This window comes from Amblyraja radiata, chromosome 26, assembly GCF_010909765.2.
Source record: "Amblyraja radiata isolate CabotCenter1 chromosome 26, sAmbRad1.1.pri, whole genome shotgun sequence".
Classification (NCBI taxonomy): domain Eukaryota; kingdom Metazoa; phylum Chordata; class Chondrichthyes; order Rajiformes; family Rajidae; genus Amblyraja; species Amblyraja radiata.
Genome location: NC_045981.1, coordinates 16,569,195 through 16,585,328, shown reverse-complemented (window position 1 = coordinate 16,585,328; position 16,134 = coordinate 16,569,195). Strand labels below are relative to the sequence as shown.

The 16,134-nt window shown below is 40.2% G+C and overlaps 1 protein-coding gene across 2 annotated transcripts in view; it reads left to right on the top strand.

Moving 5' to 3' along the window:
- mafg (MAF bZIP transcription factor G) overlaps positions 1 to 16,134 on the top strand; it is a 60,944-nt gene that overhangs the window by 44,145 nt on the left and 665 nt on the right. The window contains exon 3 of one of the 2 annotated variants that reach the window (XR_004415837.1): positions 1,921 to 2,882. Coding sequence is in view for 1 of the 2 variants with exons in the window: in XM_033044322.1 (XP_032900213.1) it covers positions 1,921 to 2,373 (453 nt within the window). In the remaining variant the exon portion in view is untranslated. Of the gene's footprint in view, positions 1 to 1,920; positions 4,352 to 16,134 lie in introns of those variants that run through there. The other variant, XM_033044322.1, reaches the window with a different exon arrangement.

The following is a 16,134-nucleotide window of genomic DNA, read 5'->3' as shown; positions in this document are numbered from 1 at the left end:
TCCTGTCTGTGTGGAGTATGCAAGTTCTCCTTTTGACCACATGAGTTTTCTCCAGATATCCGTTTTCCTCCCACATCCCAGAAGATGTGCAGGTTTGTAGGTTAATTGGTCTCTGTAAATTGGCCCTTCTGTGAGGAGTGGATGCAAAGGTGGGTTGGCATAGAGCTAGTGTGAACAGGTGAAGGATGGTCCACGTCGACTCAGTGGGCCGAAGGGCGTGTTTCCATGATGTGTCCAATCAATCAAGCTTACCACGCCAGGCTTCTTTCTATGGTTCAGTTTATGTCCTTTCGTTTATTGACTTCCGAAAATGTGAACAGAAAATGTTAAAAACTCTCTGCAGCTCAGGAATATCTGTAGAAAATGAACCTGAAAAATAATCTTGGATTGAAAACGTTAACTGTCCTTTCCATCATAGAAACAATATATTGGGTATCTTGGTAAAACATTTAGTTTATGTTCTTGTTAACATGTGGATAGCCTATTATTGAATATGGTGTCAGTTATTGCCCTATAGCATAAGTTTGTAGAGGCAGTTTAGATACTACTTTGGCATTGGGTTTGGTTTTCTTGGTTGAGTGCTTATCCTGTTGTTATAGCACAAGTACTTTTAACAGTAATTTAATTTACCTTTGAATAACTCCATCTTTCAAATGAGTCTCATTACCCAATGCAATATAACTATATTCCCCTAGCAATATCCTATGCGGTATATTAACTATACTATAACATAGACCAATAAAACACAGGAACAGGCCCTTCAGCCCGCAATGTCTGTGCTGATCATGATGTCAAGTTAAACTAATTTAGTATTTAGTTAGACACAAGTAACTTGCTGCTGTCCTGCGGGAGTAACTCAGCGAGACAGGCAGCATCTCTGGATGGAAAGGAATGGGTGACGTTTCGGGTCGAGACCCTTCTTCAGCCTTGAATTTTATTAAATTTTTCCCACCTGCCTGCATTTGGCCCATATCCCTCTAAACCTGTCCTATCCATGTACACGTCTAAATATGTCTTAATATGTTCTATGGATTGAAAGATCACCTAATGGAAAGGTGGTCTAATGCATCAATGGCTGTGTCTAGGCAGCTATTTTTGACATAATAAGTGTGAGTGTGTTATAAGAATGAAAAGATCTTCTGGTGCTCGAAGATAACCTTCATCTCAAGAGCATTATCTGAACAAATAGTTGTGTTGACCAGCAAATTCCTTTTATATAGTGAATTATAAACTAATTATTGATTAACATTGATGAATATCTCATATTTGATTGTTGAAAAATTAGCTTATTGATAAAAGATGTGTTGAACCTTTGAGATTTGCTATCAATTTGAACAAGATTAAGTGATAGGGCGAACCTTCCTTCTTTTATTCCTTGGAGCACAGGAGGATGAGGGATGGTCTTATAGACGTGTATAAGATCATGAAACGATTAGATAGAGTATTTGCACAGAGACTTTTACCCAGAGTATGAGAATTAAGAACCAGAGAACATAGGTTTAATGTGAGGGGGGGAAAGATTTAACAGGAACCCGAAGGTCAACTTTCTTACACAAAAGATGGTGGGTGTATGGAACGAGCTGCCAGAGGAGGTAGTTGAGGCAGGTACTATCACCACATTTAAAAGACATTTGGACAGGTACATGGTTAGAATAAGTTTTGAAGGATATGGGCAAACGCAGGCAGGTGGGACTAGTGTAGTTGGGGTATGTTAGTTGGTGTGGACATGTTGGGCTGAAGAGCCTGTTTCCACATTGTATGACTCGATGACTGATGAATCTGAATTTCTAAATGCCTCTTTTGGCATATTTTGCTAAATGTTGAATGTTTCTTTTCTCCACACCGTTCTACTGCAATCCTTTTGTTTTTCTCTCCTCCCCCCCCCCCCCCCCCCCCCGCCCCCATCCCCCAATGTTGCAGGTGAAGTGGGAGGCAGGTGAAAATGGAGCCAGTCTCACAGATCAGGAGCTTGTCTCTATGTCCGTTCGAGAGCTGAACCAGCATCTAAGGGGCCTGACAAAAGAGGAGATCATCCGGCTGAAGCAACGTCGCAGAACACTCAAAAACCGTGGCTACGCGGCCAGCTGTCGGGTCAAGCGGGTCACTCAAAAGGAGGAACTGGAGAAGCAGAAAGCCGAACTTCAGCAGGAGGTGGAGAAGCTGGCATCGGAGAACGCCAGTATGAAATTAGAGCTTGACGCCCTGCGGTCCAAGTATGAGGCCTTGCAGAGTTTCGCCAGGACCGTGGCCAGAGGACCTGTCATGCCTGTTCGAAGTCCAATCACCTCCGCCATTGGCCCCATTATGCCAGGCAAAGTGGCTACCACAAGTGTCATCACAATAGTCAAATCCAAAACCAATGCAAGATCTTAGTACATACTGCTCTCGACAACGGCCAGAGCCAAACTAGTCTGTAGTAAAACTGGTTAATCCATAGTTAAACACAAGGTTTTTAAAAAATAAAGGGTTCATGCATCTCCCCACCACCCTCCTCTGCCAAAAATAAACATTTCTCCATAGGAGTATCCATGTTAGTGGCAACCTGGTGAATATACAAAGCCTTAGTTAAAATAGCCCACCTGTATCGTCACAGCAAACAAAAGTTTTGGCTTGGCAGCACACGCTGAGAGTTTCATTTTGCACACGTCTCCACAGGCCTCTAGTTCTAACTGAACAACATGAAAGTAATTAAATAGAGTCAGAATCTATTGCACTACCTAAATGAGTGCTGTACATTTCTTCCCCTGACTGAAGCGGTGAGCCTCATTTACTTTGAATATTTTGCCACTTGATAAAAAATTTCACATGATTCGGACCCATCGATTTTTTTGTTGTTCTCTTTTTCTCTGCTTTGGTTTGTAACTTGAGAAAACTTTACAAAAGTTTTTTGCTGCACCTAAACGAAACGGCCTCATAATATGTCTAAACAATTGGCAAAGTTGTGCAGTGCATTGCTGATCTATTAGGTTTAGTTAGTACAGTGGGACGTGCATTTATTGGTGATTTTATTTCGCATTGAAAACCTTGTGGCTAATTTTGTGCATTGACCAGTCAACAGCTTCTCATATTCATGCACATCTGAACACGGTGTACCGTATCACCATGGAGTAAGGTAGTTCAAATGACCTGTTCATATGGTTAAGTATTCCTTTCTATTCACATGTTATCATTTCTATATTGACAAATTTATAGCATAAAGTAGAATTTTGGATTTTAATTTATATATATTTTTTAAACAAAAATTATTGTAATATGATGCACAATCTATAAAATCCCAAAATGGAGGAGGCTGAATTATCGTGTCCTTTTGTGACTACAAAATCTAACAGCAGTATTGCAACTGCCTGCTACAATCTAGAATATTGTACAATTTCTGAATCATTTGAATGGTGCAGTTTCATAATCAGCTCTGTTGATGTAGATACCTCACATGGGCACCGTCTGATTACTAAGATTTTAATTAAAAAATATATTATTAAGCAGCAATGTACATTTGATGGCCAACTTGGTGGCAGAAATTAAAAGCCTGGTAAAGTTTACACTTTTGCTGATCTTAGCAAGAAAACGTTTCATTATCCAATAGTTGAGTGTGTCTACAGTGTGGCATTTATAGCAAGGGGAAGGACAGATTCCCACCAGTTCTAAGCGACCTCATTTCCAAATCGCGGTCCCACTGTCCCAGCACTAAATTGTTATATTTTGCCTCTTACACACGTCTTTGGCTGAAGTGGTAATAGAAAAGCAGTAATCCGAGCACCTGAAAACACTATTACCTGTCCTTTAGCACCCAAGGTTTTAACCTCTGATTGTTGTGATTCGTTGTTTGTTCCTGCGGACGAGAATGACTAGCTGTTTCGCCTCTCACCCCCTTCCTCCTGTAAATAACTGCTGAATTGAACCTTTTGCTGAAATTGCTTCTAAAGAGCAAGTGTGAGTAGAAGGGATTGATTAACCATATGAATGAAAATTTATTCAGAGAATCTTTGATAGTAAAAGTTCTTCTTTAGTGTATGTATACAAAGTATCTTTGTCAACATGTAAGGGTATTCGAGTTTAATTTTTATAAGTACACAGATTATCATACAATATTTATATACAAAAAATTCACAAAAAAATGTTTAATAGCTTTTACAGATGTTTCTAGAGTGGCTTATTGAATTCAATAGCTTTCCAGTGAAGCAGCGTGTTAAGTGAGTTTGGGGTGATGTATCTGTGATGTGTTAATATGCAGGTTAGTGTTATTTTACAGTTTAGTTCTGTATTTATTTGTGTGAGCACAATGGGGTTTATGTTGTGTGTGTGTGTATGTTTTTTTTTCCATATTTCCTCCACCTGCTGCACAAGTGAACTTAAAAAAAAAAAAATGTTTTAAAAAAATCCAACCAACTTTAAGGACATGTGGACCTCGAGTTTGGTTTGATCAGCAATCTTGGCTTCTGAAATATTCTTTGCCCCATTTTCGCCCAAATCACGAATACCAAACTACAGCACTGCATCTCTTCTTAACCATTTAGAAACCTGAATCCATTCTGCAGTTTTCTTTAAAAAATATATATATAAGGGTAAATTTGTGATGAATCTTGAATTCTCTGAAAGCTTCTTGGCTTGTACACTGCAGTGGTTTCCAATAGGTATCCCCTTTTGTTGTATCTTCTGAACTTTGTACATCCTTACTACCAACGCAAACTAAAGGATTTCTTCTTTGGTTGAATTGAAGTAAAACGTATATTACAAAGATTTGGAAATGCAAAATATATTTGGTGTCTCATGTAATTTTATGTTGATTGTGTAAACAAAGGTACTGTTCAATTGTTGAACTGTTTTTGGAGTTACTCCGTGTTTGTTGTCAAATGGCTAACCTAATGTTTGATCTGAAATACAAAACTATTTGGCTAAACTGCATATATGACTTTGGATTCTCGCACACCTCTATCTAATTGTGATATTGTAATTGTAAAAAGTGCTGTTTTATGCAATAGTTTCAGTATGGAAAAATATCTTTTTTAATTGTCAAATTTCTATCTTGTGCCATGAAGGGCTGTACAAAGTACTCTCAGCATCTTAACTCAAACTGGCTTTAAAAAGGACCCAACCCCTTGATCACAATAGTTGTCAATGGACTCGTATGTGGCATCCCAATTAAACCAAATAACTTGTTCTAAGTGCACCTGAAAAAAAAAAATCAACAAGGATTTTTGCATACTATTTTGTGAAGTTATAGTTCATAACAATCTTGACTTTAAAATGGCCCCTACAGGTAGCTTCAAAGCGTTGCATCCCATTTAGCTTGTGCTCTTGTCAACGTTAGTGTGAGATGTTAAGTGGCTGGTGCTGAAGACCATGCCTGCCTTTTGGCCAAAGTCTAGTGCCATGTGTAAATGTTGGAACAATGTACCACCAGCTGTGGTTGGGTTCATCGCCTGATGACACATCAACTTATGCTAGAATTTTGACTTCTTCCGAGCATGTAGTTGAGTGTGGAATCCTATGGACAAGTGTTGGGCAAAAGCACATGCGATAGTGGCATCCAGTTTGAACTACGTTTAACACTAACTGTGCAATCAATCAAAACTACCTGATTCTAGAAGCCTGTTGAACTCAAAAACTAACTTTACTCAAAATTTAATTACAGAGGAAAGTTTTAAACGTTGACAAATAAAATAAACAAATATTACATTTGTATATCTTCCAGGCTCTTCCACCCCACCTCCAATTATAAAAATGTAAGTTTTATCTAAACACGTAGACTGCCTGTTTAATTTGCAATTGGGAAATGCCATTTGGAAAAGCCAAATTATTATGCAAATTGTAATATTTGATTGTGCCTAACCAATGGGGACTAGCTAAGATTAAATAGTAGTTTCCCATGGTGGGGGAATGATATAATGTCCCAATTACACCTTAAGAAAGTTTCTTTTTAAGTAAAGGTGTGAATAATAATCCTAAAACACCATTTATTTATATTTGAAGCATAGATCCTATACCTGACAAGAGGGAATTGCACTAGGACTACTGTATGAGCATTAGATTTCTTTCTCAAAGGGCTTTTAGAATACATCACTCCAACAGAGAAACTGTGTTGATCAGGAGAATCAGACATTCGTGATGATGCGTCCAATGCTATAGAAATTAATAGAGACCGACTATTACATTGTTTAAAAAGTATTTTTTAAGACATTTTGTAAGCAATCTAATCAATGTGATGCCAGTAAGTAAAAGAATCACTTCTCCCTGACACTTCCCCAAGGGACACGAATATAACTGAAGCCTTGTTCTGATTCCCACCCAGATGCTGAAGTGATTTGTTATTTTCACTGTTAATGCTCTCAGCCTGTGACGTTTATTCTGTGAATAGTGCAAGTGCTTGTTTTAGCAAGTGCTTTTGTACGTGAGGTGTGTGGCGTACGTGCGTACGGCTTGGTGACTTGTAAAGTGAGGCTCTTCAAATATGCAAGCAGCAATTTGTGTCTGGCACAACAGTGCTGGAATAGTGCCCTACAGATAGCAAGGTGACTACTCATTGTACAAATAATGTATTGATTGATACAAGGGCTAAAGAATTTGTATTACAGGTGTGTGTGTGTGTGTGCGTGTGCATCTGTGTTTTATAAATTTCAAAGTTATAGACTGGAATAATCCATGCTAAAGGTTAATTTTATTAATATATTAACAACAACAAAAATCACTATTCCATTTAAACCCTTCGGTTTGGATCCCATATGAAATGTTATATTTCAGACATGCTAGTGAGGAATATTTTATTTCTTGCAACTACTTCACCTGATAATGACATTTTAGATTTAATCAGAAATCAGCAAAAGCAAAAATCGAGCTATCCTTTGGGATGATTACCCGAATATTAAATATTCGCCCAATTTTCCAGTTAAAACTTTGCAAGCGAAACTTCTGCTCTTTCCTTGCTATTGATACCTGGACCAATGGGAGTGTGCTGCCAGACATAAGAAAATATCCTTCGTCCCTCGTTAAGCTGTGTTTTATGGTAGACAGCCCAGGCCGTATAACCTTAACTTTGTTGCAGACGAGTGCTCACTTTCTGGACTTGGCTGGGCAGGTGTTCTGTTTTACTGTTGTACCGTTAGCAGAGTGCTTTAGCTGTTACGTTTATTACGGCCCTTTGACCAGATGCTGGAAATCTTTCAGTAGCATCGCCGGCCATTCTGAGCATATTATGGGGGTAACTGCTTGTCACTGGCAAGTTAAACACAAAGAGCTACTGTAAGAATTGGAGTGTGGAATCTGGTGAAGATCTGCTCCTTTTGGTTACTTGAAATTAAATCCTTTCTCGGGACATATTTGGGAAACAAAGGGGAATTTCTTCTGATGGTTTAGCTTTTAAATGGGGCTAGAAGCTGCAACACTCTAATTTTTGACAAGTATTCTTTGCAAATTCCCACTTATAGAGCCTTACAGCATGGGAACAGACTCTTTGGCCCAACATACCCACACCAGCCAACAGTCCCATCTACACTAGTCCCACCTGCCTGCGTTTGGTCCATATCCCTCTAAACCTGTCCTATCCGTGTACCTGTCTAAATGTTTCTTAAACATAGTACCTGCCTCAACGACCTCCTCCGGCAGCTCGTTCCATCCGCCCTCCACCCTTTGTGTGAAAAAGTTACCCCTCGGGCACCTATCTTTTCGCCATCACCTTAAACCAATGCCCTCTGGTTCTTGATTCCCCAACTCTGGGCAAGAGACTGTGCGTCTACCCGATCTGTTCCTCTCATGATTTTGTACACCTCTATAAGATCATCCTGTAGCCTCCTGCACTCCAAGGAATAGTCTTAGCCTTCTCAACCTCTCCCTATAGCTCAGGCCCTCGAGTCATGGCAACATCCTCGTAAACACAAAGAGCTACTCACAGTTGTGATACTACAAACAATTTGTCCCTGATTCTTTTCAAACCTTACGCTCTATGCTGGCTCTTGGATTTATTATTAAAGTTGCTTTAAACTTACTGCCCCGCTACACAAATTTTCCCTCGATCTCTTGCAGCCCACTATATCTTGTGAAGAGTTTGCCAACGTGTTAACTATAAAACGAAATACTGCACAATACCAGTATGAGGAATAGGTTATTAGCAAGGGTGCTCAACAGATCTAATTTTGTTCAATCAAGGGAGGAAATAGTTTACTTTCTACTTCCCAGGAGCATTGTAATTACACTGAAGATTGAATGTTGTGAGGAGGTTGCATACAACTGCATGTGGAGATTTGTGCCACATCAGGTAAATTAGGTTATAGCTATTTTAATGACTAATGCTGCCTGTATCAAATTCTGGCCCGAAGGGTGTAATGAATCACTCTGTTGTCGTACTTTGTATAAAGAGTCCATTTAATAAGTATTTATTACCTAAATTATTGTACTTTATGATCTGTAGATAAATATGTATTCACAACTGCCATGAAAATTAACTGTATCAGTTTCCATTGGATGCATCATTAATTTATTTCTGTATATACTGTATGTTTGTTGAGATACAGCTTACTTTATTTTGTATATGACCAATAAACACCTTTTAAAGTGATCCAACCGAATGTGATGGAGGTTGTGTCTTTTGCACTTACACAAGCGTGATGATCTTTCTGGAGTGTAAATCTTCTAACCTGGCAGCCCAGAGCAGTTTAATGTTCTCATTAAACACATTGAGTAACAAGCAAAACCAATTGGTGAGCTGAAGAATACGGGGACAAATTACTGCAAGAACCCTCAAGGCCTTTGAGCTTTTAATAAAATCATGGTTGAAGTCTACGTCAATTTTGCTTTCCTGGCATATACACCTTATCCTCCGATTACCTCATCCCAAAAAGGTCTTGAATTCACGTGGCAACTGAGCATCCATTGTTACTGGTGAATAGAATTGCAAATGTTCACAATCCTCTGAATGAAGAAATGTCTCGATCCCACTTTAAAGGTCCAACTCTTGTGTAGGTTCTTGTGTATCCAGTTCGAAGAAATAGCTTCTACACATTAATCATGTCATTCCCCCTACCCAAGAATGTTAGGATTGTTCTATAGTCAGAAAATATAAGACTCCTTCTAATTGATCACTCCCTATGACAGACCCCATCTAGTGTATCTTTCATTATTGTCTGTCCTTCTACAAGGAGACTGATTGTGCTTTGGATTTGATCTTGCCAAAACCCTATATGGGTGGCCCAGTGCCAATTGGAAGAACAGCACCTCATATTTCGCTTTGGTAGATTACACCCCAGCGGTTACTGACTTCTCTAATTTCAAGTAACCCTAGCTTTTCCTCTCCATCCCTCCCCATTCCTAGTTCTCCGACTGGTTTGACTGTACCCTTGATTAAATGTACGCTTCGGTGTCAGCTTCTCCATTTAACAATGATCTATTCTACATTTTCTTTGACCTTTCATCCCATTTGATGCCTCATTTACACAGCTTACACTTCCTTATCTCTGTGTCTCCCTTTCCCCTGAATCTCAGTCTGAAAAAGGGTTTCGACCCAAAACGTCACCCATTCCATCTATCCAGAGATGCTGCCTGTCCCGCTGAGTAACTCCAGCATTTTGTGTCTATCCCCACATAGTTCATCAGGATTTCCTTACTCTCGACCTGTTGTCCCCTTGCAATGAAAAACTGATGTACCTGCACATTGCATCCCCAATTCATCACTTGCCTTTAAAAATGTTGTCCTTCCTATGGCTGATTATTTTCTACAATCCCAATCACATAAATGATCCAATGTTTGATAGATATCATCATTTATTGATAGATAGATGATCTATCAAATTGATAGATTGAAATTGATCTTTAGCTCACCTTTAGAGGGTATTTTCCCTACCTAACCTTGGAATAAAATAAACATTCTTGTCATGTTTCAGAGTGTTCGGAATTAAATTTAAATAACAGGATTCCAAATGATATATCAGGATTATTACCCAAGTCGCATACATTTTGCATAATTATGGCCAACATAGATTGGAAAGGTTTGGAGGGATATGGGCCAAATGTGGGCAGATGAGACTATCTTGGACGGTTAGATGTTGCCTTGCCGATTACAATAATCGAGTAAAGGGTTACAAAGTAATAGAGTATCATCGTGTTAGTAATAGAGAGAAAGAACTGCAAATGCTGGTTGCAAGGCATTGGAGTAACTCGGCAGGTTAGGCAGCATCTCTGGGGAACATGGTTAGGTGACGTTTCGGGGTCGAGACCTTCTTCGGACTCGTGGTCTGAAACTGGGCCTGATGTTCAGGTGAGCTGGTGGCTGGGGGACAGGCGAGGATCGGCGGAGTCATTGGTCACGGGCGGCCAGAATGCAGGTAAGGGTTGGAGGTGGAGGCAGCAGTAGACATGGGCCATAGGTGGCGTCAACAGACCGGCCTGACTGGGAAAGCCGGTAGGTCTGTCGGCTATAACCAAAATCCATTATAACGAGGTTACTAAATGGAGTATAAAACAATATATTAAAATGGGCTATTATTTACATAAGAATAGAAGTGGGCTGGGGTAACAGGGAGCCCCTGAACCAGCGACTGTGATTTTATCGTTGAAGTTCGATGATAGTGGAATTGTTTAGTTTGCATCAGTGTTTGAGATAATGTGCCGTATTGATTTAGTACTGGGTATTCCCAAAAATCAACATGGCTCCGGTGCAACAAATTGTGGACTCTTACATTGGCGAGACCAAACTTAGACAGGGCGATTGTTGTGCTGAACACCTTCGCTCGGTCTGCCTGGACCTACCTGATCTCCCGGTTGCTTAACACTTTAATTCCCTTTCCCATTTCCACACTGTCCTGGGTCTCCTCCATTGTCAGGGTGAGGCCAAAAGCAAATTGGAGGAACAGCTTCTCATATTTCACTTGGGCAGCTTACAACCCAGCCATATGAATATTGTTTTCTCTAACTTCAAGTAACCCTTGCATCCCCCCCCACTCTCTCCATCCCTCCCCCACCCAAGTCGTATCAGGTTCAACGTTGTCTTGTTGAATTTCATTGGATTAGGATTAGGAGGCAGAGATCAGCCATGATTGAATGGCGGAGTAGACTTGATGGGCCGAAAGGCCTAATTCTACTCCTATAACTTGTGAACTTGTGTAACTCGTTTTCACCTAGCTCACAGCTAACAATGGCCTGTTTCCTTTATCATTGTTATATTTTTTGCATATCTTTCATTCATTTGTTCTATATCTCGCATTTCCCTTTCCCCCGACTCTCAGTCTGAAGAAGGGTCTCGACCCGAAACGTCACCTATTTCTTTTCTCTGGAGATGCTGTCTGACCCACCGAGTTACTCCAGCTTTTTGTGTCTATCTTTGGTTTAACCCAACATCTGCAGTTCCTTCCTACACAAATCCCTAGAAATGTTACTTTTATACTATAGGGTTGTTCCATGACATTATGACAGGTTGACTGCCACATTTTTCATTTTCCTCGAAAGACATGGGAACACAATGTTTCCACAAAAGCTGGAAACATTCGCTTCGATAAATAAAGCTGTTGTCTTTGTCTTTTTTATCACTGGACTTCAAAGTAATCCATTGTTTTAATGTGTAAATGTTATTAAATACATCTTAAATCTAATGCATGCTTTTCTATATGTTTATTTTTCAATAATGCCATAGATATAGAGATCCATCATCTGCGGTTTTGGCCATTTTGTTTCTCTTGCTACTCCAGCTTTAACTTGTTAGAAAAAAGAACAGCTTTTCTAAACTGGCTGAACCCTCTTCAGCATCTGTCGATCCTGAACCCCCATCTGTGGTATCAGGGCCTGATTTGCCATTTTAACAGGAGGTCTGAGTGAAGTATAATCACACTCGGCAGTGCCCTCTAGAGGCAGGAGTCAAGGCCAACCAGCTAAACTTCAAAGGTAGATGCAAAATGCTAGAGTAACTCAACGGGACAGGTGGCATCTCTGGAGAGAAGGAATGGGTGACGTTTCGGGTTGAGACCCTTCTTCAAACTTAACCCGAATCTTCACCCATTCCTTCTCTCCAGAGATGCTGCCTGTCCTGCTGAGTTAGTCCAGCATTTTGTGTCTATCTTCGACGTAAACCAGCATCTGCAATTCCTTCCCACAAGGTAAACTTCAAATTTTTTTTTGTTTCCTCGTAACCTCGGAGGCACTAGTGCCCTGAAAATACTCTGCCGTTGGTTGGGACAGATCTTATACCTTTAACAGCAGAGCTACAGATGAATAAGGCACCTGTGCATAAAATGGGAGAACTCATAACACATTAGGACTAGGAATGCTTTATTGTAACACGTGACGTTCTTTGCTTGCATACACAATGTATACAAATTAAACATCAAACAAATTACACATTAAAAGTGCAGAACAAAACGTCACTGTCTATATTGACTCTCCATTAGAAGAGAACATCTCTAAATCTCCACGATGCATCCTTTTGTGAGGTTGAGGAACCAAACCAGCATTATGCATGTAATCAATTACACTTGACATAATCACATACATTAAATGGCTTTCTGTTTAGTGAAGTGGCTTTTTAAGTAATGATTAACTGGAGAGAATTTCAATGCTGTTGGGCAGTTTAGTTAAACTCAATATTCACAGAACAAGACTACCTTTGTTTTCAATGCTGCACTGCATTTGGAACAGATTTCAGATAAAACTATATTTGTTTGTCATGAAATGAGTACTCTATTTCACGTGAATAGAACATTTGGAGTGTATTTGCTGAGGACAATGGTAAAGTGCTGATGGGGAGCTGGGTCTTTGATTGCACTTTCTGCCGACTGTCTGCATGGTTTTAGCGAATTGCTCTTCCTTCTTAGTGGTCCTTTGTGCATCCACAAGGGTCGATTTTCTTTTTGAACCTGTGCCCCAGTATTTTCATGCTCATGTTAGGGAGGTGAAACTTTATTTTTATCGATGGATTTCAAAGTGTTTTTGAGGCTTTGTGGATTCTAAATCACTGTTCCATCAATTTCTGCAGCTTTTCCTGTTCCTGTTTCTAACACAACGTACTTGTTTCTGATGGAATACCAAGGAGAACGTAAAAAACAAGGAATTTCAGATGCTGGTTCGCAAACACCGACGCAAAGTGCTGGAGCTACTCAGCAGGCCAGGCAGCATCTCTGGAGAACATGGTTAGGTGACATTTTGGGTGGGGAATTTCAGATTGACTTGTAGGGGAGGTGGGGAAGAAAGTTGGAAGAGAGGAGGGGCGGGACAAAGTATGGTATTTAATAAGTGAAGGGACTCTGATAGGTAGAATGGGTTTTATGAACTGGTGAACTGGAAATTGTGGACGGACACCTTTACCACAATAAAGGCAGCTTCCTTTTATCCAAGCATGATATCAGGATAAAAACACAAGGCAGTGTGTGTGAAACTTCACTAACCTTGGTTCTTAGAGTGAATTATTAAATTGGGGGTAGACACAAAATGCTGGAGTAACTCAGCAGGGCAAGCAGCATCTCTGGAGAGAAGGAATGGGTGATGTTTCGGGTTGAGATCCTTCGTCAGCATCACCCATTCCTTCTCTCCAAAGACGCTGCCTGTCTCACTGAGTTACTCTAGCATTTTATGTCTATCTTCGGTGTAAACCAGCATCTGCAGTTCCTTCCTACATATTAAATTGGAGGGTTTGGTCTTTTGTGTTCTCATAGTTTTTAATTATTTTCAACTCTTATTTCTTACCGCCCCCCCACCCCCCTCATGATGAAATCTCACTCTCCTCAGTTCAAGGTTCCCCATGTTAACTGCAAACCGGTTAGAATTCCTACTGCAATTTTCCCAGAAGTTTGTACCATTTTTTTTTCAGGGTTTTGTACAATGTTACAGAGCGAATCCTTTGTTTGCCAGCAGAAATCAATGGGATCCCGTCATTGTATTGTGCAATTTAATGGCTAGTGTGTTCAATGTCGAACTAAAACTGCCTGCTTCAGAACTCAGTATTATTATCACTTAAGTTGCAATCCATCTAGGATCCCAATGGATTTGCAGATTGCTATTCATTTGGTATGGAGGATGGATTTCTGGTATTTCTGTAATTTTGTACCAGATATTAGCCTTTAGAAAGCAACGTGAGCCCTTGATATGGACCAAAGTACTTCAGTTCCTTGCCAAAACTTAGACAATTGAACATTAAGGATGTAATGCTGAGACTGTATAAGGCTCCAGCCAGGCCACATTTGGAATATAGTGAACAGTTTTTGGCCCTATATCAGAGGAAGGATGTGCTGGCATTGGAGAGCGCCCAGAGTACATTTACAATAATGATCCTAGGGATGTTTGGCTGGTTCTGGGCTTGTACGCGCTGGAGTTTAGAAGGATGAGGGGGGTAATCTCATTGAAGCCCACCAAATAAAGAAAGATCCAGATAGAGTGGATGTGGAGAGGGTGTTTCCAGTAGTGGAAAAGTCTAGGACCAGATGACACTTTAATTCAGAATAGAAGGATATCCCTTTAGAATAGAGATGAGGAGGAATTTCTTTAGCCAGAGGGTGGTGAAACGGTGGAATTCATCACCACAGATGGCTGTGGAGACCGAGTCACTGGGTATTTTTAAAGTGGAGATTGATAGGTTCTTGATTAGAAAGGGCATCAAAGGTAATGGAGAGAAAGCAGGAGAATGGGATTGAGAGGGAAAGATTGAATGGCAGAGCAGACTCAATGGGCCGAATAGCCTAATTCTGCTCCTCTGCTTAATTTAGTTTAGAGATACAGCATGGAAACAGGCCCCTCAACCCACTGAGTCCACACTGACAAGGTATCACCCATACCACTAGTTCTATCCTACACAATAGGGAACATTTACAAAGCCAATGACCCTCCAAACCTGTATGTCTTTGGAATGTGGGTGGTAACCGCAGCAAACCCACGTGATCACAGGGAGAACGTACAGACTCCGTACAGGTAGCACCAATAGTCGGGTTTGAACCCGGGTCTCTGGTGTTGTGAGGCAGCAACTCTATCCCTGCGCCACCAATTGATCTTCTGGTCTGATTAAACTTCATTTTAACATTCTACCTATATTTTTTTATGAAATTGCGAAGATGTCAAATTTGGACGGATTTTAAATGTTTTCTTAGGGTTTTGTGTTTGGAGATGATTGAAAGGTTTTTACAAATACTGGTGAGATCACTCTATTACGCAAGTAAATATCATTTTCAAGATCGCGTTTCTTCTCACTTAAAGCAGATTAGGAGGGTCATAGCAAAACCAATAATGAAACTTAGAATTCTATCCTTCAGCACTCCATGTGAAGATTGTGTGAGCGAACTATATCACATTCTATGAGCTGCTAAAGCCTGGAATTACATTGTGGGATTCTCATTGGCATACTTATCTCAAATACCTTAAGCTGCTCTTCTTTCTTAACCATAAGGAAGGAATCACGACAAATGACATTTGCGGCATCATTGGAGATGTCGGTGTGCTGTGAAAACAAGCAGGGAAAGGGAATATAAATAATCGATTGACTTAACAATGACTGCTGTTCACACGAGAAAATGCTATTATGCTAAACATTTGCTGTGGTTTCATCTGATTTAATGCAAATTTACGTGGTGCATTAATATAATCACTAGAATATTTGGAATAGTAATGTATTTAGTTTAGGGATACAAGCGCAGAAACAGGCCCTTTAGCGCACCGTCCGCACCGACCAGCAATCTCCGCACATTAACACTACCCTACACACACCAGGGACAATATTACAGTTATAACAAGCTGTTATACACTATGCTTAAATGACCCTACTACAAACTTGTACATCTTTCGAATGTGGGAGGAAATCAAATTTCTCGGAGAAACACCAACGCAGGTCACAGGGAGAAGGTACAAACTTCGGACAGACAAGTGCCCGTAGTCAGGATCGAACCTGGGTCTCTGGTGCTGTAAGGCAGCAGGTCTACTGGACTGCCCAGTTGTTTTATCAATGGGGAACAACATCAGATATGCATTGATTCACAATATGTGTTGCATAATGTGACACTTTTTTTTACTATGACTGGTCACATATAATGTGAGTTTACTTACATTACTATTAAAACACAAAGTACTTGTGCTATAACACCCGGACAAGCACTCAACCAAGAAAACCAAGCCCAAGCCCAAAGCCAAAATAGTAACACACTGCTTATAGACACTTAAGCGATAGGACAATAACTAACT